A 22,746-nucleotide genomic window follows, 5' to 3' on the forward strand; every position below is an offset into this window, starting at 1 on the left:
GCGGCCCCGCTTCCCATCCAGCTCCCTGCCTGTGACCTGGGAAAGCAGTCAAGGACAGCCCAAAGCCTTGGGATCCTGCACCCAACATGGGAGACCCAGAAGAAGCTCTGGGCTCTTGGCTTTGGATCAGCTCAGCTCTGGTCATTGCATCCGTTTGGGGAGTGAATCAGCGGACAGAAGATCTTCCTCTCTGTCTTTCCTCGTCTCTGTATATCTGACTTTCCAAGTAAAAAAAAAAAATTTACAAACATCATTTTCCCTTTCTCATTCACAAACTTAAGAGATAGGAGATGATCTCTAAGTTGCTGCAGTTCACATACGCATATCTCTTATACATAGCACTATGTGGGGATTTAGTGAGGGTGTACACGTTTTGGCTCAATGACACCAGACTTGGAGTGGCTTCAAGTACAAACGATACACACACTTTCTCAGACATTTTCCCATCTGTCATAAGAATGGCAATATCTCAAAAAGGGGTTGTTCTCTTAGCTGGCATCTGGAGTGAGGATTACCTGAGGCAGTGCTAGAGTCAATGAACAGCTGACATTAACTTAAACAAGAAACAGAGTTCTAATGTTTTTTAACAGCATAACCTAATAAATACAATTAATGAAATACAAAATTTTTCTTTCTTTTTTTTAATTTATTTGAAAGAGATACAGAGAACAAGAGAGACATAGCTCTTCCCTGCACTGGTTCACTCCCCAAATGGCTGCAATGGCCAGAGCTGGGCCTTTTGGAAGCCAGGAGCATCTTCCTAGTCTCCCACATGGGTGCAGAGGCCCAAGCACCCTAGCCATCTTGCATTGCTTTCACGAGCACACTAGCAGGCAGCTAGTTCAGAAACAACCCATCCTGGACTTGAACTAGCAGCCGTGCAGGATGTTGGTGTCATAGATAGTGGCTTTGCCTGTACACCAGCACCAGCCCCAATAAGAAAAGTTTCTAATAAGTATCACTATAAACTTTGAAACCGAACCTCAATATGTAAGAAAATTGAAAATATAAATTATAACACAATGGAAATAAGTTAAAAAGCAACTTCAAAACAATCATACTTTCAGCACAAGAGACTGACTTCAATGTGTACATGGAATTTCCCTTTATGACTTCGGGCTTGAATCCTTGAATGACTATTCCAAGTAAGAGTCGACATTTTTTAAAAACTGTTCTTCATCGTTTAGATATTCTAAAATAATATTTCCACCATTATATAAAGGGTACTCTTCCTTAGCCATCCAAGTCTCCAAAGTCTGATCCAAGGGTAAGGCTTCTCCAGAAGTGATGTGACACAGCCTTAATTTCTGTAAGAGAGACATCATGCTGTAATAAATAGGCATGCTGGTCTAGAATTTCTGGAAGTTATTAAGGAAAAGTAGCATAGCTAAATATTACCTTAGCTTTTAGTTTGTTATTGTCATTTCTCAGACTGGCTAGAGAGGCTGCGAAGTCTACGGCCTTTCCAATGCTCCATCGCTGGCAAAAGAACATTGGTTTGCTCTTCTCTTTACTCCCTTTAGGTAAGAAAACCTGAAAGTAAATTCTTTCTGTCTGTAAAGATAAAGAATTAAAACATAAATTATACACACACACACACACATATAGTAAGACATCTATATGGTACATCCTTTCTTTTTCTGGACAGATAAAGATGAACCTCCAAAGATGCAACTTTTAGTGACAGAAGTTGCTACAAGTCATAGCTGGCCAACATCCATCTAAAAGACCAGGATTCTGGTCAGGGTGATCAGTGCAGTTGTATGCATGTGACCTAACTTAGTTAACTGAGATATTTTTCTGAGATCTTAAGTTAAAAACTGATGCAGGAGAAACTGCTTCATCTGAGTTGTTAAAAGTCTCATGGATTTGTATCTATATTGCTTGTGGCTAACCCTCAGTTATTCTCCAATTAAATGGAAAGTAGCCACAAATGGTAACGAATGAGTTCAACATAAAGTGAATAAAGAGCAGAGTACGCTTCTCTCGGTATAGTTAAATCCCTCCATCTGGTCATTTCCCAGTAAGTGAGAAAAAACATTCTGAGAACCAATAAGCTAAAAGACAAATTAAATAATAATAATAAAACCTTGCACAAGTATCTCACCAACAGAAGAAATGCACAGGTTTATTCAGCATTCTACAGCCTATCTGCTTCCATATTGTTATTTTTTTACCTGCTTCCTTATGTTTTATTTTGCTCAATGAGCAAATGAAGGAAAAGGTAGTTGGCATTGATTGTCACTGATTCCTAAACCACTGCTTTAAAAGGTGCTGCCTTTATAGAACAACTCCTGCTACAATAACATTTGGGCATAACTACAGATCACAGTCCCCATCTCAGCACAAGAATTTACACTTGTTGAAGACCAGAGGAGTATGTTTTCACAGAAAATAGACACTTTTTTTTTTAATCACTGGAAATTCAAGTGTTGGACTAATTCATACCCAAAGAGTTCTTGTGTTCTTGTTCCAAAAAGAAAGTACAAGAAAACAAAGTTATGAAGTTGTTAAAAATATTTTACTTAAAGAAATGTAAAAATCTAATCTAAAATAAGAAGGAAATATATCGAGGATCAAAGATGAAAGAGGCAGTCATTATTCAACCTGTGGGCAAAGGGGAAATAACAGCACCGCATGGAGGTCAAGATCAGCTCCTGATCTGACGTCCTGCTTGCATGCCGGGAAGAGGACTCTAGGAAGTGACGCCAGTGAAGTTACTGCTGATGTTTTAGGCTATTAGTTATATAAACCAAGACCTAAAGAGGCAGAAAAGCACAGGTACCACCTTCCAGCAGCGACCAATGCCACATTTTCCAGCTCAGAATCTACATAATCCAGGCATCTCTATGAAACAGAAGCACAGTCTGCCAACCTGAAACTGGATTTGCAATCCAGGGGCTGGATGAGGGATTAGAGGGAGACATGCAAAGCTGCTGGACAGCGAGCAGTGAGTGCAAGGAAGAGAGACACAGAAGCATCTACTCAAGATGCGTATACAGACCCAGGAAAACCAGATTCCAAACAAACTACAGCTGAACTGATTATGGGCCAATAAAAATACCTGAATGCAAAAATGATATTAACATGAGCTCTCTAGGAGACAAATGATCTCCATAAAAAGGAACAAGAAACTATGAAGCCAAAATAGATAAAAATAAAGCAATATAGGAAGAGGCAAACAGAAATATAAAAATTATCAACACAGTTACTGAGGTTAGAAATTCAAATGTACTGTAAATTTCAAGCGTAATACTTAAAAGGAATTGATACCTAGAAATACTGAACAGAAACTGGAATATATTACTATTAAACTCTAACAGCTATAGAAAAAGAGATAAACCATAAAGCAGCATGAGTTAGGTTGAGTTAGATGAGCATGAGTTAGGTGTTTCCCCAATTATAGGTGGCAGATAACAATGGACATTATATTAAGGGTTGAAAATATCTATCCAAGACACCTGCTAAAAGTGAAATAAAATCATTTGCAGATTTAAAAAAAAGTAATAAGAATTAATCACCAAGACCATTACTGATTAAACTACTAAAAAATATACTTTAACAAAAATAAAAGTAAGCTCTAAAAAAAGAAGAAACTGAACTTGAACATGTTATGTAAGATAATGGGACCGGGAATATTCAGCTAGATGAAGTCAAACTCTGCTTTAGACAGTAGGATATGATATTAAGTAACTTTGGATTTCAAGAAAAAAACTTAGTATTTAATTACATACGTTAAAATGCAGTACATGTCTGCTATCATTATTATAAACCATTCAAGTCGAGATGCTAGATAATGCAACACAAGATGCTGAATTAACCGGTAGACCATGCAAGAAAATGTACAACTATTCTTACTTGCTAATGAGGTGAAACTGAAGACATAGGTAATTCAGTGATATGACTGAAAAAATATGTATGCAGAACTTAGGATTTTTCCCCCATCTATAATAACAGTAGATATCTAGAAACAGAAGTGAGGGTGAGAGAAATGTTCTTTTCACAATGGGCACAAAAATCCTAAAATAACTAGTGTTGAAACTATGGAGTATTTAAATGAATAAACCTATTACAAAGCAATCAAATATGATATAAATAATGAAAGACACACACAGCTCTTAGGGAAGAAAATGTCATTGCTCCCGTATCACAGAATCCAGATTAAATGTGAATCCTTCAGGCATGAATCTCTGGCCCAAAACCTGGACTTGCAAATGGATGCTCCCAGGAAATTGATTTTTACTTTACCTCCCTCAGATAAATCAACCAGGACTGTGCTGAGAAGGCTTTATAACTATTACTAAATCTTGTGAGCAGGAAAGGACTCAGGATCCCGGCACAGAATGGAGGCCACGCTCATGAGAATGGCCAAGGAGCTTCTTAGAATCCAGATCTTCACTTGCTGCAGGCACTCCGAGGGTGCACGAGGGAAGGAACCCCTTCTCTGTCCAAGACCATGACATACACTCCCTGGTGTTCAGAGTCCTGCACAGTATCTGTTGAAGTCTGCCATCACAACCTGCTCCCAGTGTCCTAACCAGCAGCATCCCAGGAGAGCAATTTATAAACATGTGTACATAAAACCATAGGGTGTATCTGGATGAAGAAATCCTTCTTGAAAAAGCCTCATGAGAAAAAGTATGGAAAATGTTAGGATCTGTGTGAATCAGATACACTAAAACATTTTTAAGGGGTTATTGTATCAAATAAACGTAGGACTGACATACAAGTAAAAATCGATCAGTGGAATACACTAGGAAATTAAAACACAGATTCATATAGAAATAAGGTAACTTATTATAAAGGTGACATTTTGGTATTTTGATTCAATGAAAAAAGGTTGTTTTTGTTTTTTTAATAATCAGGTGACATGAAGCTAACTAAGCCAATGGAAGAAAATAAATCTTGGTTTGGGGGCTTGATGTGGCACAGTGAGTTACCCTGCTGACTGCAATACTGACACCCCATGTCTCAGTGTTGGTTTAAGTCCCAGGTGCTCGGCTTCTGCTCTAGCTCCCTGTTACGGACTTAGAAAGGCAGCAGAATATGCCCCCCACGTGGGATGTGCTTCTTGCCTACTGGGGCCTTTCGGAAGTGAACAGCAATATAACTAGTTCTAATTTATTTGTCAAATTATAAAGTTATAAATACAGTTTTTTCATAAAACGTATTTCCCATGAATCTTTTGAGGATTCCTTATATATAACTTAAAAGCTAATTGTGAAGATGAAATTGTTAGAAAGGGTTTAGAACAAAGTTAAGTGCTACAGTTTTTGCTACCATGTTTAAATCTCTTAGAATTAATAATATGAATAATATTATTGGATGTTTAGTGAAAACCTCAACTTTTGTCAGTATTGACATTTTGGATCAGAAAATTTTGTATTGTGAACACAGTCTTTTCAATGTAAGATATTTAGCAGCACCCATGGCCTCTACCCACCAGATATGGGTGGCACCCCATCCACAGTTGTACCAACCAAGAAAATCTCCAACATCGTCCGCTAGAGAATAAATTCACCTTCAGTTGAGAATCACTGCTTCTCTGAGAGGAATGAAAATGGATGACAGATACAAGAGGGATTTGCTTTTCTATATAAATCTTTTGGCACCCATATTAAAAAAAAAAATCTCTTTTTACAATTTTTAAAAGGATCCAGGAGTCAATGTTGTGGCATAAGAGGTTAAGCTGCCACCTGCAAAGTCAGCATCCCAGGTGGGACTGAGTCCCAGCTGTTCCACTTGTGATCCAGCTCCCTGCAAATGTGCCTGGGAAAGCAACAGATGTGTCAATGCTTGGGCCCCTGCACCCACATGGGAGACCTGGTTTGGGCACAAAGCTGTTGCCTGGCCCAGCCCCAGCTGCTGTAGCCACAGGAGGAGTGAATCAGCAGATAGAGGACTTTTCTTTCTGTAACTTCTCCTTTTAAACAAAATAAAGGGTAACATTAAAGATAACACCAAAAGAAAAAAGCTGTGATTAATGGTTTGTAAACCACCATAAAACAAAAAATCTAATCAATTAAAAAGGAAGAATTAAAAAAAAAAACAGATGATGAACAGAATGTACAAGATGAAAGAACACTTTCAAATGTTCTCAGTGAGGACAACAAATACAAATAGGTTTAACTCACCTATAAAAGAGACACTATCAAACTGTATTAAAAAAATAAAGTCCAGCTATACACTGCTTACAAATACGCTAAAACAAAGTAACACAGAAAAGTTTAATATAAAAGGAAAAAAAAAGGCAAAATAGCTAAATATTCACTAAAAGAAAGGAAAGCAATATTACAGATTTCCTGGCCAAGCTGTGCAGCATGCTCCTGGATTTGCCAGTGCACTTAGGTAGACTGTGTTAACCAACAGACTTTGGAAAGATTTTTCTTAACCCTGCAGCAGCAAAACTGAAAACTTCTAGGAACGATCAAAACCATTCAGGTAACACACCTCGGAAAACTCTTCCCACATCGGGGTCTCTAAGGTGTCATCAAATGACTGTCCTCCATCCCTAGGTGCTATGCAGTTTGACAGCAAGGAGTGGCCCACTACCCTTAACCCTCCTCCCTTGCGGACACAAGAGGGGCAAAAAAACACAAAACATTTAGCTCATTCATCTTCCTCAGCACCTGCACCTCCCATCCTACCCAGGCACACATGGGCATGCATCATTCTCAACTATGTCAACAATCCTAGAAAGAAAATCAAAAATAAAAAAGAATGTAAAACAATATTAAAATTCAAATTAAGATTTAGGGTAAAAATCACAAAGATACAACAATGAAGAAATTTCATGCATCTTATAACACGCAATTCAGCAAAACAATTAAAATTATAAAAGAACCTGGCTCAGTAGCCTAGCGGCTAAAGTCCTCGCCTTACATGCACCAGGATCCCATATAGGCACTGGTTCTAATCCTGGCTGCTCCACTTCCCATCCAGCTCCCTGCTTGTGGCCTGGGAGCAGTCAAGGACCCTGTACCCGCATGGGAGACTCAGAAGAGGCTCTGGGATCCTGACTTTGGATTGATTCAGCTCTAGCAGTTGAGGCCACTTGGGGAGTAAATCATTGGATGGAAATCTTCCTCTCTGTCTCTCCTCCTCTCTGTATATCTGACTTCGTAACAAAAATAAATAAATCTTTAATGACACACACATCCATTCATTGATAGACATACACATCTATTTTCTCACACGGAGAGAGATGGAGAAAACAATAAGGCAATAGAGAAATATAAGACAAATAGAGAAAATTTAACTACATTTGAGTAAAAGATAGTGAAAATGTTCTTCATGTCACTTTTACAACTCTTCTGTTTGAAATGGTATCAAGGTAAAGAGCAAAGGTAGTAGACAAATAAAAAAAAGAAACTACAGCCAAACCCATACAGCTAATGTATCCTGAAGAATAAGGTCGCCACACTGTATGAGAAGTTAGTACAACATGAGAGAAAAATCTAAATACAGAACATAGAAAGAAACAATAACAGAGTAGGAATTACTGACTGTGTGCCAAAACTAACTGCAGAGGTAATACAGCATCCAAATGAATCACAAGGTACTAAATACACATAAACTAGTATACAGAATTCCCCTCACAAAAGAAAACAGGTTCAAATTATCCAAGAGATTCAATTTGTCACCTGAATTTCAAGAACAGATAATCACTTCCCTCTACAATTACAATCATTTTTTTTTTAATTTATTTATTTTTATTGGCAAGGCAAACTTACAGAGACAAACAGAGGCAAGGAGAGACCACTTGCTGGTTCACTCCCCAAGTGGTCAAAATGGCAGGAGCTGAGCCGATCCAAAACCGAAGCCAGGAACTTCCTCCAGATCTCCCATGCGGGTGTAGGGTCCCAAGGCTTTGGGCCATCCTCGACTGCTTTCCCAGGCCACAAGCACGGAGCTGGATGGGAAGTGGAGCAGCAGGAATAGGAACCGGTGCACAAATGGAATCCCGGCACTTAAACGGGGAGGATGTGCAAATTGAGCCATTGCAGCGGGCCCACTGCTTCATCATTTCATAAGTACAATCTTGCTGCTCATGTCATTCAATAACATATTAGGAGATCAATCTGGCAATGTATCTTACAAGAATCAAGCAATTTATCCTGGAATATATGGCTGATTTAACAACAGAAAATCAATCACACTGCTAATGAAAAAATGATTTTACTAGATGTAAGAAAAAAATTTACAGTGAAATTTAATCCTTACTTCTAAGTCTTTAGCAAACTAAGAATAGAAAGAAAGTATCATTAACATTTTAAAAGCTAACATGATACTTGAAAAAACTTCAGATCATTTCCACTGAAGTCAGAAACAGGATGCAGACTGCCTGCTGTGACCTATATCATGCAACATTGTTGTGGAACTATCAGCACTAAAACAAACAATGAGGAAAAGAAATAGAAGGGAAATAATTAACTGCAAAATCCCCCATGAAAACTGACATTTATGGAAGATATAATTGCACAGAAAGTATCCCAGAAAAATCTACAAAGAATGGGAATGTGAACAATTAGGAATTTCTCTGGGTAGAAGGCCAACATACAAGAACTAGCCAAGACCCAATGAGGAAAATGAGATTTTTTTTAAGGGTATCATTTAGAATGATAGCAAAAAATATAAAGACTGGGGACCAGAGTGGTGGCTTAAAAGATTAATCTCTTACCTGCAGGTGCTTCACTTCCACTCCAGCTACCTGCTTCTACTCAGGGAAAGTAGCAGGGCATGGCCCCAAGGCCTTGGGTCCTACAACCCCTGGAACTCAGAAGACGCTCCTGGTTCCTAGCTTCAGACCAGCCCAGCTCTAGCCATCACGACCATTAGGGGGAGTGAATCAGCAGACGGACACTCTCTCCCTGTAGCTCTGATTTTCAAGTAAAGATAACTAAATCTTTAACTATGTATACACACACACACATACAAATACATACACATACACACAACAGCCTAATAATAAGCCTAACAAAAGATATTACGGCTGGGAAGATAACCACACATATGACTGGAATAAATCAAAATTATAAAGTTATCAACCACCTCCAATCTAAAATTTAGCATACAATTTCAAAAAAAAAAGGATAAAGGGGAAAAACTGCATTTCACAAAACAGAAAGAAGTGATTCTAAAGCTTTTCTGAGAGAACAACTGAGCAGGACTAGACGCGGCTGGGAACACTGGTGGCAGGGGGCACACAGCACATCACTGACAACAGGGGCAGCCACAGACGCCGAAGACGCGTGACTCCTGTGACTCTGGTTTTCGTTCCAGATCTATTTCCCTGGAGCAGCATTTTCCTACCGATGGCCTTACTAGATCACAGATCAGATGAATAAGATTTACAATAAACAGTTTACGGTAAAAGAAAATGTGACTACACATCACAAATTCAATCTAAGTATCAATGAAACTAAGTGTACATATATATTTATGTATATACTGACTTACACCTGCTCTTAATTACAAAAAAACCAAAATAATATGGATTTTATTAGTTAAAACAACAGGTAAAGTGAGGTATATTCATACTGTGGAATAATATGCATCTGTCAAAACGAAGGAACTAGAATAAATCTGTTAACATGGATGTTAAAGATATGATGCCAAGGGCCCAGCACAGTTGCCTAGTGGCTAAAGTCCTCACTTTGAATGTGCCAGGATCCCATATGGGCACCGGTTCTAGTCCCGGCAGCTCCACTTCCCATCCAGCTCCCTGCTTGTGGCCTGGGAAAGCAGTCGAGGACGGCCCAAAGTCTTGGGGACCCTGTACCCGCATGGGAGACCCAGAAGAGGATCTGGGCTCCTGGCTTCGGATAGGCGCAGCCCCAGCCATTGCAGTCACTTGGGGACTGAATCATCGGACAGAAGATGTTTCTGTCCCTTCTCTCTGTATATATCTGACTTTGCAAATAAAAATAAATAAATCTTAAAAAGAAAAAAGATATGATGCCAAACTGAAAAACAAAAGCAAAATCCAAGTTGAAAAAGGATTCATTTGATTCTTCATCATTTTTGTAAAGGGAGAAAAACACAACAAAACTAAGAATTATGCAGATGGCATGATACATATCTGTTACTTGATCAGGGAAGCGGAATAAAGGGACTTCAAGTATATCTGGGCTACTTTGGCTTCCCCAGCTCCTTGAGACCAACCTGTGGCAATGACTTATCCCCATCGGCGTGCATCTTTAACTTCATCAAGGCAACCTTTGCAGCTGTCGCACTGTTTTTTGCACCTTTCCGTCGCTTACTTGTTTCTCCTGTTTTGGAATCTAAAAAGTAAGTGTAAATATGTAAGGACTTTCATCTTACTTCCCAAGTTTTATTATAAAGAGTTTATTAAAGTCTTGAGACACAAACAACTCAGACCCAATATGTGTGTGAGACATACAGAGACCACAGTCACGTTATCAGTATTATATTTACATAACCATTGGAAAGATTGCATTGGAGTTGACCTAGGTACTGTCCATACAACCATATTCACTATTCTGGGCCAGTGTTGTGGTACAGCCAGTTAGCCTCTGCCTGTAATGCTGCCATCCCATACAGGTGCTGGTTCATGTACCAGCTGCTCTACTTCTGATCTAGTTCCTTGCTAACGTGTCTAGGAAAGGAGCCGAGGATAGTCCAAGTGCTCGAGCCCCGGTACTCCTATAGGAGACACACAAGAAGCTCGGGGTTCCTGGCTTCGGCCTAGCCTTTCCAGCCATATGGGGAATAAACTGGTAGATAGAAGATCACTCTCTTCTCTGTCTCTCCCTCTAACTCTTTCATACAAATAAAAATAAAGCTTAACAAAATTCATTCTGTCCTTTCTAACTTAGGTCTACTTAAGCAAAGGCAATCTAATACTTCTACAGAGAACTCTGAGATCTGCAAGATTTTCATAAAAGTATTGTCATTAATTCATAATAAATGTTGCTGAACCAACACGTTGCCAGAGAGACTGATCTAAGCCACAGATTCCTCCCTGGCACCTTGTACCATCAATACTCACGGAAGAGTGGACTCGGCTTGGAATTTAGTCCTTTACAGACAGCAATTAACTATGTCATCTTCATGAATACCATATTGAGCCACAATGGTTAACCAGTTGATTTAAATAGCCCAGGAAAAGATATCATCTGGGTGAAATTCTAATAAATAATTTCAAAATTCTCATACACAATTGAAAAAATACTTTAAAAATTTATTTGAAAGAGTTATAGACAGAAGGACAGAGAGAGAGAGAGAATTGCCATCTGCTGGTTCAATCCTCAAAGAGCCACCTTTGCTGGGGCTTGGCTAGGCTAAAGTCAGGAGCCCAGAATTCCACCTGGGTCTCCCACATGGGTAGCAGGGACCATAAGCACTTGGGTAATCTTTCCTTGCATTCCCAGTGCCTCAACAGAGAGCTGAATCAGAAGTGGAACAGCCAGGACTAGAACCCAGACTCATACAGGATGTCAGCACTGTAGGCAGCAGCTTCTCTTGCTGTACCAGAAAACTGGCCCTAAGAAATACTTTCACAAGAATCGCATCAAAAATTAAGTTATTATTATTATTGGCAGTGTTAACCATGCCTTCCATACTTGGCAAAAAGACATAAGGAGAAGGCTCTCTCGAATCAACAGAGTATATAATGATAATGAAAACTACAAAACCAGCTTTCTAGAAACTTACCAATAATGTCTTTAACAAGTTTTTGAGTGGCGGCCATACGAGGCTTTGGGATTTCCAGTTTTTCACACTCATGATCTGACTGATGACGGTGTCTGAGTAACAGAAGAGAGACAATGGCTTCTTTATGCATATATGACACGTGTGCATATATAAATATTTATATACATAAAAATTCAAATGCTCCAAGTGATCACCTCAGGCAAAAATTCTTCTCACAATAAGGACATATAACTGCTACCAGCTCTCTTTCAGTACAGTCCTTGAATGAGCATGGGAAAGATTTGTGTGTGTCTGTCTTCAGTTGCTCATTGGTTACAGTCACCTGAAAACGTAAAATGGGCAAAATGTCATTATACTTTGTTTTGAAAGCAAATATACAAATCTTAAGTAGTTTTCCCATGCTTTTTCTTAGATGCATGAGCAAATTACACATCTTCATATAAAAATCATTTGTGCAAATACTTCTTCAGAATTTTCTAATGTGATAATATTTATCTGCTGAATTACAATGACTGCAGCTACTCTCTATAACATTAATCTACTGTATAGCAGTTCCACACAAAGATGTCCCATAAAAATATGGCCAGGTAATAATCTCATCATCCTTCAAAAAATAAGTTGTACCTACTTTCTATACTGGATTTAGTGGATTACATGCTTATGGGATAAAACATTCAACGATTACACACTTACCCATGAAGTAAACAGTTCAATTTATTAGGTCAGGCTATCATCTCTGATGAACTGATTAGTTTAAATCAAACTCTAAATGAGAAAATATGACTACAAATATACTGTATCAGACTAGAGGAATATTAACATACCTCTGGACAGCCGTGAGAGTCCCTGCTTCTGTGTTCAAGGCTTAAAAAAAAGTCATATTGGTTCAAATTCAATCAAACAACGTACTTGAAGATAACTAGATATTTCAATGTCTAGTATCTTAATTATATTTACATAGTAATAACACTGCATGAGAAAAAACTGAACTGCCAGATAGGGACCAAAGAGCTTTACTCTCAAAAGTTTCAAAACACAAATGTTCAGCTTCACCATGAGTATCAATAATTCATCACTTTAAATAGCTTTACTATAATTTATAATTATAAATCTTATAATTTCTTTTAGTTCTTACAGACCATTGGCAGTAAAACGTCAAGTGAGTGCTCTGATTCTGAGTGACTTTTAAAATATGTATTACTTTTATTTATTTCCAGCAAACTTTCTTGCATTATGATCTTAAAAGGGTTAAAACTTTCAGGCTGTGCTTAACAAGTTAAATGCTTGATATCTTAAAGTTTGATTGTCACAAAAATGCATTTTCCCAAACTTTTATTAGTTCATTTGTTTCACTTTGCATGTGAACATGTGATTAAATTAAAAAAGAATTGAATAGTTGGGCTCTTTTCATTTTATTAATTAAACTTGAGTGATAATCACAGATAGATTTTTTTTTTTTGAGTCTAGAGGTCTTTTATTTTCCTTCCCCTTGTTATGCCATGAATTCCCAGGGAATGGGCTCCAGCAGCTCAGGCTCCTTCCCACTGGTTCTGATGAACTGGGCTAGGTGGGACGGGGAGGGAGCAGGCTGGCGCTTCACCTGAACCCAGGTACCCTTCTCTTTGGCTTCTTTCTTTTTGTGATCATCTTCCTTCACTCGTCTCAGGAAACCATTTAGGCTGTTAGAGTGTTTAATATGCTCAATGTGGGGCTCTGGGGTGATTGGGTCACTAATTCGACAAGATGGCAACTAACAGTCAATGTCACTGGAGAACAAGATGAGGCCAAGGGCAGAGCCCTGGGCGTGAACCAGGGCAGGGGCCATGTTGTTTCAAAGAAAGACTGATTGGCCAGGACCATTTTGCTCACCTGCCTCTGGCCTATGGGATGCGGCGTACACAGTCACGCTGATGACAATTTGCTCCTGGAACTCTTGGAATTCCTGGCCTGAGGCTGTTCCCTACTCTATAGAAGAGTTTCTATTTCCCAAATGAATCAGAACTGCTTAGATGGAACCCCTGTTGTGTCCATGTGTCTTCTGAGCACCAGGAGGCTGGATGGTGGGCAGCAGGCTCACCCCCTTTGGCAATGGAGTACTAGAGGAATCTGTGGAGGAAACCCCCGCACTCAATGCACACGTTTATTCTCTTGGTAAGAATCTTGTCCTTGACTTGTTTGCAACAATGCCAACAGCACGCTGGGTAACACTGTAGACTCTTCCACTTTTGCCATGGTAACTTTATGCAGCATTCCTTTTTGAAGAGTACCCATTTCCTTGATGGTTACGATGTCACCTTCCTTGTAAACCCACATGTATTTACAATGTGGCCAAAGGGAACAACGCCATGTTTCTTAAAAGGCCTGAGAATACGTGACGGGGCTCTCCTTTCTCCCTCTGCGTTCACCATTTTGGCAAATGACCGGAAGATGCTGGCTCTGGCCGAACGGAAGGCCATAGATGGATTTTTAAAAACCATACTATATCCGTGTGGTCATTATTTTCTGCTTGTAATTAAAAGACAAAACTTTACATAAAATTTACATTCATAATCTTTTTCTGCAATGTTAAATATTGGGCACATATATGCATAAGTTGTCAGAGCCTATGACTAGGCTGTTTTTTTTATCTTATCCCAGTGATTATTGAATTAAATGTCAAGTATCAATGCCTCAACCAGCAACTATTTAAATCACTTCCTTTCCAGAAATAAACCCCACATTACAAACACTAAAATTACTGCAGCTTAAATCTGCAGCTTAACTTACCAAAATGTTCCTGAACAACCATCACACACAAATGGAAGAAAATCTAAAATTGAGGGAAAATGGTATATGTTATGGTCAGTACATGACTTGCTTACATTTTCTTAAACAAAAATCACCTTAAGGTACTGGACCATGTCCATAGAAGGATTTTCACTGATATTTTGGTGTAGTAAATTCCCACATGGCCACTAATACACAGAGGTTATCACAATGGCAGTACTCCTGCAGGCAAGTAACTGCTTACACAGGAGATGTTACTTGTAGTGACTGTGTTACAACAAAAGAAACAAACTTCTGAGCTTTTCTTTTGTTTCCCAAGACTTATTTTAGGTATTATTTTTGCACACGACATCTACATTCAGCGTTTGGATTAAAAACAAGCAAAAACAAAAAAGCCTGAATTTAAAGTCTGATTCCACAGCGCTAGTGCTGCGCACACCACATTAAGCCACAGGCTCAAGCCAGCATCCTATCATGAGTACCAGTTGGTATCCTGGTGCCACAGCCTTTTAAGGAGTGAACAAGTGAATAATCTCTTCATTTCTCTCTGCAACTCTATCTTCAAATAAATAAATATTTTTTACAAAATTTCTTCTACTGAGTACTCCTCTAGTAATGTTACTAAGCAGTTGTTTTTCTTTATTTTTATTGGAAAGGCAGATTTAGAGAGAAGGAAACAAAAAGATCTTCTACCCACTAGAGCTGTGACAATTCAAAGCCAGGAGCCCAGATCCTCTCCAGGGTCTCCCACGCAGGTGCAGGGTCCCATGGCTTTGGGCCGTCCTCGACTGCTTCTCCAGGCCACAAGCAGGGAAGTGGGGCTGCCAGGATTAGAACCGGCACCCTTATGGGATCCTGGAGCGTGCTAGGCAAGGAGTTTTGCCACTAGGCCATGCCGCCGGGCCAAAGCATTGTCTATTTATATTTGGCATAGTATGCAGTGTTTATGTGGGGTTCTCTGTACATCCATGTATTCAAAGACATACAAAACTACGTTCTGTTGTAAACAAAAGGGACCTGTCGTTACTTACACTGTGGACTAGCTGGGCTGAAATCATCTTTCTATACGTGCGAAGTAGACTAGAACTCTCGCTGATGCTTTTAAGCCATGACATTAAGGGCTTCTGATTCTTACCAAGCAGTCAACAACAATATCTGCTAATGGGAGAAACTAATTGAAGCATGTAATATACTTACTGGAAAGTTGACTATTTCAATATGGAAAAATTGAACATGCTTACTACTTTGGGGCTTTTGGTAACCTGTGTGACAGATAAAAATCAGAATGACCCAGGGAGAAGAGTTAAATTGAAATAATTTTCTGAGGGTCCTACACAGTGACCAGCACTGGTATCCCATATGGGTTTGTGTTCCGGCAGCTCCACTTCTTATCCAGCTCCCTGCTTGTGGCCTGGGAGAGCAGTCAAGGATGACACAAAACCTTGGGATCCTACACCTGTGTGGGAGACTTGGAAGAGGCTCCTGGTTCCTGGCTTCAGATGGGCTCAGCTTCAGCCAGTGCGGCGCCTTGGGGAGTGAACCATCAGACAGAAGATCTTCCCCTGTTTCTTCATATCTGTAAATCTGTTCTTCCTATAAAACTAAATAAATATATATTCTGTTCCTGCTACGAGACAGGTTGTGACAGCACAGCCAAGTCACCATTAATCAAAAATGGCAGTGGTACTGAATCTAAGCTAACCCTGCCCCCTTTCCCTCTAAACACCATGACTCAGGTACCAATGACTAAGGTCGTGAGGGGTGTCTCACCTCGGAAACAAAGTTTGAGCAAGCAGTCTGTGTGGCTCTAAGGTTTCCTGAACTTGCCCACTCTGGGGAATGACTCCCGACTGCATATATATCACAAACTCCCTAGCGTCAGCGGAGAAAGACCACCACGCTATGACCAAAAGCTCCTCTTGGCAGAAGGCAGTGATGATCAGAATCAACAAGCAGGCCGAGCCTGGGCACATAAGGAGCATCTGAGGGAGTAACGGAGGGCCAGGACCCCTTGGGTAATCTGACCAGGGCCAGGGGTTTCTGAACTCCAACCCTTCGTCCATCAGACACTGTATGGGAAGTGGCCTGCCCGAGGACCGCGCTCCCCAACTCTAACAGCGGGCTTCTCTAGGCCAGGCGCACTTGCAAATCAAACGAGTTTTGCCTGGGACGCTTTCAAGACCTGCCCGTTCCCTTCCACGGTGACCATAAGTGAATCCCAAGGCCTTAGTGGCCGCAGGACCAGCACCCCACGTCTCACGGCAGACCCAGGAGTCACGCGCCCGCTACGCTTCTCAAACCCCACCCTGCCCTGCCTGCCGCCTGCCTCCGGGCCTGCACGGGTGAAGCCTCCATGTCTGCCCCGGCGGGGGTGGGGACTCCGCAGTCACCTCGCTGCCGGCAGTGTTCCACCTGGCAGTGCTGCCCGATGTCCAGCTCCGCCATCTGCCCAGCTCCGCGAGGGGCGTGGCCAAAGCGGAGGGGTGGGGCAAGGCCACGCGCACGCAACGCCTGCCGGGAGCGTGCCGGGCCAGGGGCGGGGCCTGAGGCTGGGAGCGGGGCAAGGACCGGAGGGGCGGGACCTGGGCGGAGCATGAGGCCGGGGGCGCGGCTGAGCAGGAGGGGCGGGGCAAGGCCGTCTCACACGCAGCGCCTGCTGGGAGCGTGCCAAGCCAGGGGCGGGGCCTGAGAAGAGGGCGGGGCGAGGGGCGGAGGGGCGGGGCTAAGTCTTGCACGCAGCGCCGGCTGAGGGCGCGCCGGTTCGGGGGCGGAGCCTGAAGCGGAGGGCGGGGCTTGATCCGGAAGCCGGTCTGGCGAAGCAGGTAACCGCGCGCATGGCGGCAGGGGAGTCGTTCTGTCATTCCCTGAGCGACCGTCCCATTTGCTTCAGGAAACACCCAGTCTCTCCCTTCCATGGCTGGGTGCCGCGGTGCCCTGGGTGTGGACACCGGAATTGGGAGCGGCTTCAGGTGGATTTCTTTTTTTTTTTTTTTTTTTTTAATGAAGTTTTCTTCAGTTATTGTAACCCCAAGGAACCTGCACGGTGCCTGACACTAAGTATTACCAAGTAGGACAAACAGATCTTGATTCTTTTGCCGCATGCTAAAACGACTCAATTATACGTTGGAAGTAACGCACGTGATAATATGTGTAGTTGGAAATGAATGCCCCTGGCAGTAAGAAGTTAAAGGATCTTGCCAGCCCCGTTTTCTAGCCTGCGGTGGTGGGCGGAGGGTCATCAAACTTGAGGTTCCCAGCCTGGTCAGTTGGAGAACCGGCCCAGGTGAGGTTTGTGGGCGTTCCGGGCATGTCCTTGATGAGCCACTCCGAAGGTACTGAGGAAGGAGAGGGCGCAGGGCATGCCACGGCCCAGGGACGCCGGACAGCACGCGGAGGGGATGAGTGACCGTCACCTGCAACTGGAGAGGCATCCACAGCCTCCTGCTGGCCAGGAAGGAGGCGGCATGGGCCTGGGAAACACGAATCATTGTTTCAGGATTTGCTCTTGAGTGTAAATATCTTTTAAATGTCCATGTCAGATACCGCATGTATTTCCCATATATGTGGGAGCTAAAATTTCAAACAAGAACGAAAAAAATCAGAATTATTGCAAATATGATTTTGTAAAATTGTTTTATATCTTTGTCAAACCAATGGTTAAGAATGCTGTATTACTGTGGTTTTAATAATCTGTGGTCACGTTAAAATTTGCTATACATGGGTGACATGGCCGTTTTTCCATTAAATTGTTGTATATAGTCGTTGTCTATGTTTCCATTAAATTAGGGTCATTTTGCTTTTTAGTAGTTAGACTTATTATTCAATGAGGTAGTAAATATTTTTACCATAACTATGAGAAGGAATAAAATGTATTCTTATAATTGCATCTACAAATCACATCGAATCATTAAAAACTAATTTAAATAAACTAAAGAAAATGTTACCAAAATATTTGGTAAAAGTAAGTTATTAGAAATAGCACAAACCCGATTTTCTTATTAAAATTTATTATAATTAAAATAGAAAACAGACCAACATTTACAAAACAGAAAAATAAAAGCAATATGATATTTAAAAAGAAGAAAAAATAACATACACCCAATTTTGTCATTTTTTTTCTGTTTGCAAGCACATGGGTGTGTGCATATAAAAAGTTTATCTACTTAAAAAGACAGAAATATAGCAAAATATTACTTATGGTTATATATTTAAGGTAAGATTAGGATTTTTATTTTTATGCAACCTAAATATTCTTTAAACAACAGATACTATATTACGATAGAAAAATAAGCAATAAAGCTGATTTTTTAAAAATATTTATTTATTTTTATTGGAAAGGTGGATATACAGAGAGGAGAGACAGAGAGGAAGATCTTCTGTCAGATGATTCACTCCCCAAGTGACCGCAACAGCTGGTGCTGCACCAATCCGAAGCCAGGAGCCAGGAACTTCCTCCAGGTCTCCCACGCGGGTGCAGGGTCCCAAGGCTTTGGGCTGTCCTCGACTGCTTTCCCAGGCCACAAGCAGGGAGCTGGATGAGAAGCAGAACTGCTGTGATTAGAACTGGTGCCCATATGGGATCCCGGCGCATTCAAGGTGAGGACTTTAGCCTCTAGCCCACCACGCCAGGCCCAATAAAGCTGATTAAAAAAAAAATAGACATGAGTTAAGTTAGTGATCATAAAGATTAAGAATTTGTTAGTGGGCCAGAGCTGTGCTATAGCGGAGTAAGTCACAGAAGATGGCCCCGTATGCGGCCTACTGCCATCCACGCAGGAGCCTGGATGGAGTTCCACATGCCTGCCTTCAGCCTGGACTGGCCCTGGCCTTTGTGGCTGCTTAGGTAATGAACCAGCAGCTGAGAGATCAGGCTCTCCTCTCTCTGTAACTGTCATTCAAGTAATATTAAAAACAACAACAACAAAAAAAGATTTTCACATTAAAGCTGTTAATAGTGCAGGCCAGAACTAAAATCAAGCGCTGAAAATATCTGGGGTATTCTGGAGTTTAAGGATTTTGTGTCTTTGTATTAGCTGACCATATTCATTAATAGCAGGTAGTCTGGAATTTCACTTTGTAATATTCTAGACAGTTGGCCAACATATTTTCTCAATCCAATCAGAATGGAAATGTTTCCACTTTTTATGAGTTTTTGGAAACCTCTTAGGGCATTAGATGATTAAACTGCTGGGACTGCAGTTGCTAGTTCCGCCATCTCTGGACATTTTTGCTGGTTTCTAGGTGATACTGAAAGCACATTTGTTTCTTCCCCCCCCCCCCCCAGTGTTGCCTTTGGTATATCTAACAATTTATAACCTCAAACAAGGGAAGTCCTCACAGTTTCAATGTCAAAGACACTGAAACCCATTTTCTCAGCCCTGAGGACTTTCTCCAAAGCAGAGATCTCTGTTTTCAACTATCTGTGTACTGTATCCATTTGGGTCGTTTGTCATGCAAGATTTAGTTCCAAAATGGAATGCTGCCTTTCCGTAACACCCCCACCCTAACAAAGACAGTCTGCTGTACAAGAAACACTGGGTCCATTTGCCACTTTGCCGTGTTCGTTTTCTCATGGAAGTAGCCAACAAATACTACAATCCTGCCACAAGAATGTCTCTCAAATCCATTACCTTTAATTGCTCCAGTAATCACCTCCAACCCCCACTGCCGCACTCTCCTTCTTATCTGAAATCTTCCACTGTTTCCCTGTTACTCTCAGGATTCCTTAGCTTACTCAGTAACATATTCCACAATGTGGCCTCCATGCTTTTCCCCAGCCTTAGCAACAACCATTTCCCCAGCTCTCCTTACTCCTCCATCACTTCCTAGATGCAGCTTCTGACGTTTAATATTTCCATATTCTGCTCTTGCATTTCCTTTCCCCTAGACTGTTGTGTATACCTGGCTTTCCTAAGCTTTCTTTAACATGAAGTAGGTGGGGTGCTACTGATAGCCCTCCTTGGATCTGATTTAGAAACAAAAAAAAAAGGTGATATTTTAATAAGTACCCCTACATTTATTCTTATCTGGTAAGTTTAGGAAAAGCATTTCTCTGTTAGTACTGTAACTTAAGAATGTAATTCTGTTATCCCTTTGTCTGGAAAGTTTCTCTGAAAGCACAGGCAAAATATGCCTTCAGGATCTCAGACATCTACTCGGTAGCACTAATAAGGTCATGCTATGATTTACCTGCTCCATCCCTCCAGATAGTTTAATGGCTTATATTAGCTTCAAAATAAAATCGGCACTCATAGCACTTTAGCAAGTGTTTTGAGCATCTACTATCTATTTGATAGTACCATGTGTTAAAGAATTGAGTAAGACATGGTCCCTTGCCTCACTGAACTCACATAGTAAAAAAGTAGTGTCTCTAGTCGACATGTTAAGGATTTAAAAAACTCATGACATGAATTTGGAGGCTGATACACTGTTTGGTTTTCTAATTGGTTACAATAAGAATAAACTCCAGAGTGAATTTTCTGGCAATATGAAAAAAAGGAGATTAAGAATATAAACTAGCGTCCCGGCCCGGTGGCCTAGCAGCTCAAGTCCTCGCCTTGAACGCACCAGGATCCCATATGGGCACCGGTTCTAATCCTGGCAACCCCGCTTCCCATCCAGCTCCCTGCTTGTGGCCTGGGAAGGCAGTCGAGGACGGCCCAAAGCCTTGGGACCCTGCACCCGCATGGGAGACCTGGAGAAAGTTCCTGGCTCCTGGCTTGGGTTTGGCTCAGCTGCAGTTGTGAACCATCGGAACGGAAGATCTTCCTCTCTGTCTCCTCCTCTCTGTATATCCACGTTTGTAATAAAAATAAAATAAATCTTAAAAAAAATGAAAGAATATAAACTAGCCTATATAATTGTGATTAGTAAATACTGTTTTTTTAAGTTTATCTATTTCTATTGGAAAGGTTGAGTTACTGAGAGAATTGGAGCGACGGAGAGAAATATTCCACCTGCTGGTTGATTCCCCAAATGGCCACAACAGCCAGAGCTGGGCCAGTCTGAAGCCAGGAACTAGGATCTCCTTCTAGGTTTCCCACATAGATGTAGGGGCCCAAAGACTTGGGTAATCTTCCACTGCTTTCCCAGGCACATTAGCAAGGAGCTGGTTGGGAAGTGAAGCAGTTGGGACTTAAACTAGTGCTGGTGTGGAAACTCCCTGCAGATGGGGGTTTGACAAGATACACCATGGCAGCAGCCCCAGTAACTTCTCTTTTAAGAAAGAGACTGGTTGCCTAATTATATTTATTTTTAAATTTTTTTATTGAAATTTATTTTTGATGATGTTGACATAGTTTATTAAGGTAGGAAGGGTTGAAGATTAGGGGAAAGTGTATGAGACCATTGTTGCTAATTTTTCTTTTTCTTCTTCCTTATCTGAGGGAAAAAGGGAGATATAATATTTAAAATTTTAAATAAAGAGTAAAATGTCCAATGTCATGTATTTGAAAAAAATGCAGTATCATTTTACCTTTAAAATTTCATATTATGTAGTCATTATTATTTACTGCATATTCCAGATCTCTCATTATATAAATTTTTGCCAAATAGAGTATTAATAAATGTGTATTAAAAATAGAAAATATAAGTTACCAAAGCTTATTGTTCCTTAATTGAAACTTGTAATTTGTTATAAACTAGCAGAGTGCAGTTTGAATTATCATTCGGCAAATATTCACTTCCTCCGCACTTAGTAGGGCAAGGTGCACATTACTACCTCATGTTTGTTGAACATGCCCTTGTACTTATGTTGAAGTCCAGTAGATCTGAGGCAGGTGCAGGCCTTGAATGTGCTTCTGCGCTTTGGGTTGGCCCTTGTCTTCTACTGCAGCATCAGATTGTGATCCAACTAGCTGCTGCCTTTCAATATGGCCTTACAATGAGCACATGTGGAACAGACTTGAAGCCAGCCCTGAACATGGAGACAAGTTTAGTTGATCTATTGCCTGTAGAGCTACCCTATCAAGGTAGCTCTTTTAGCACAAGCAAATATCAATAGTGCGAAAGGTCTGTGAATTTTATTAGAATTTACAGTGTTCTAATTCCTAGAGCTTTGGAGTACATCATGTATCGTTAGCTGAGTAGCATACAGGCCACAAAATAAACAAACAAGTAAATAAATAAGTGCAGTATACAGACAATAAAAAGTGAGATATTCATAATTTGTGGGATAAAATTATTCCCTCTCTTTCATACTACGCTTAAAATACAATCTTAAACATTGCCAATTCAAACTTTCTTAATAGCCTGAAATTAATCAATCACTTACTGTGTACCAGGCACTTGAATGTATTTTCATTT

At 40.7% G+C, this 22,746-nt stretch overlaps 1 protein-coding gene across 2 annotated transcripts; it reads right to left on the reverse strand.

Moving 5' to 3' along the window:
* Nucleotides 1-442: 442 nt before the first annotated feature.
* ZFAND1 (zinc finger AN1-type containing 1) lies at nt 443-16,976 on the reverse strand. Of its 2 annotated transcripts, XM_004588080.3 has the most exons (8): nt 16,833-16,976; nt 14,443-14,485; nt 12,501-12,540; nt 11,871-11,998; nt 11,677-11,768; nt 10,165-10,283; nt 1,399-1,554; nt 443-1,307 (listed from the first exon to the last, which is right to left on the reverse strand). In XM_004588080.3, exons 1-8 carry the CDS (start codon nt 16,885-16,887, stop codon nt 1,137-1,139), a joined length of 804 nt encoding a protein of 267 aa, XP_004588137.2. In that variant the 5' UTR covers nt 16,888-16,976; the 3' UTR covers nt 443-1,136. The 2 variants fall into 2 exon arrangements, with proteins under 2 accessions (XP_004588137.2, XP_058524746.1); XM_058668763.1 differs by lacking the exon at nt 1,399-1,554.
* Nucleotides 16,977-22,746: the final 5,770 nt, after the last annotated feature.

The sequence above is a fragment of the Ochotona princeps genome, chromosome 9, assembly GCF_030435755.1.
Source record: "Ochotona princeps isolate mOchPri1 chromosome 9, mOchPri1.hap1, whole genome shotgun sequence".
Classification (NCBI taxonomy): domain Eukaryota; kingdom Metazoa; phylum Chordata; class Mammalia; order Lagomorpha; family Ochotonidae; genus Ochotona; species Ochotona princeps.

Coding starts and splice junctions, on each gene's coding strand:
- ZFAND1 (XM_004588080.3), bottom strand. CDS start 16,887: ATGGCGGAGCTGGACATCGGGCAGCACTGCCAGGTGGAACACTGCCGG. Junction 14,486..16,832: donor GGAACACTGCCGGCAGCGAG/GTGACTGCGGAG, acceptor CCTCAATTTTAG/ATTTTCTTCCATTTGTGTGT. Junction 12,541..14,442: donor GGTTGTTCAGGAACATTTTG/GTAAGTTAAGCT, acceptor CTTTTTTTTAAG/CCTTGAACACAGAAGCAGGG.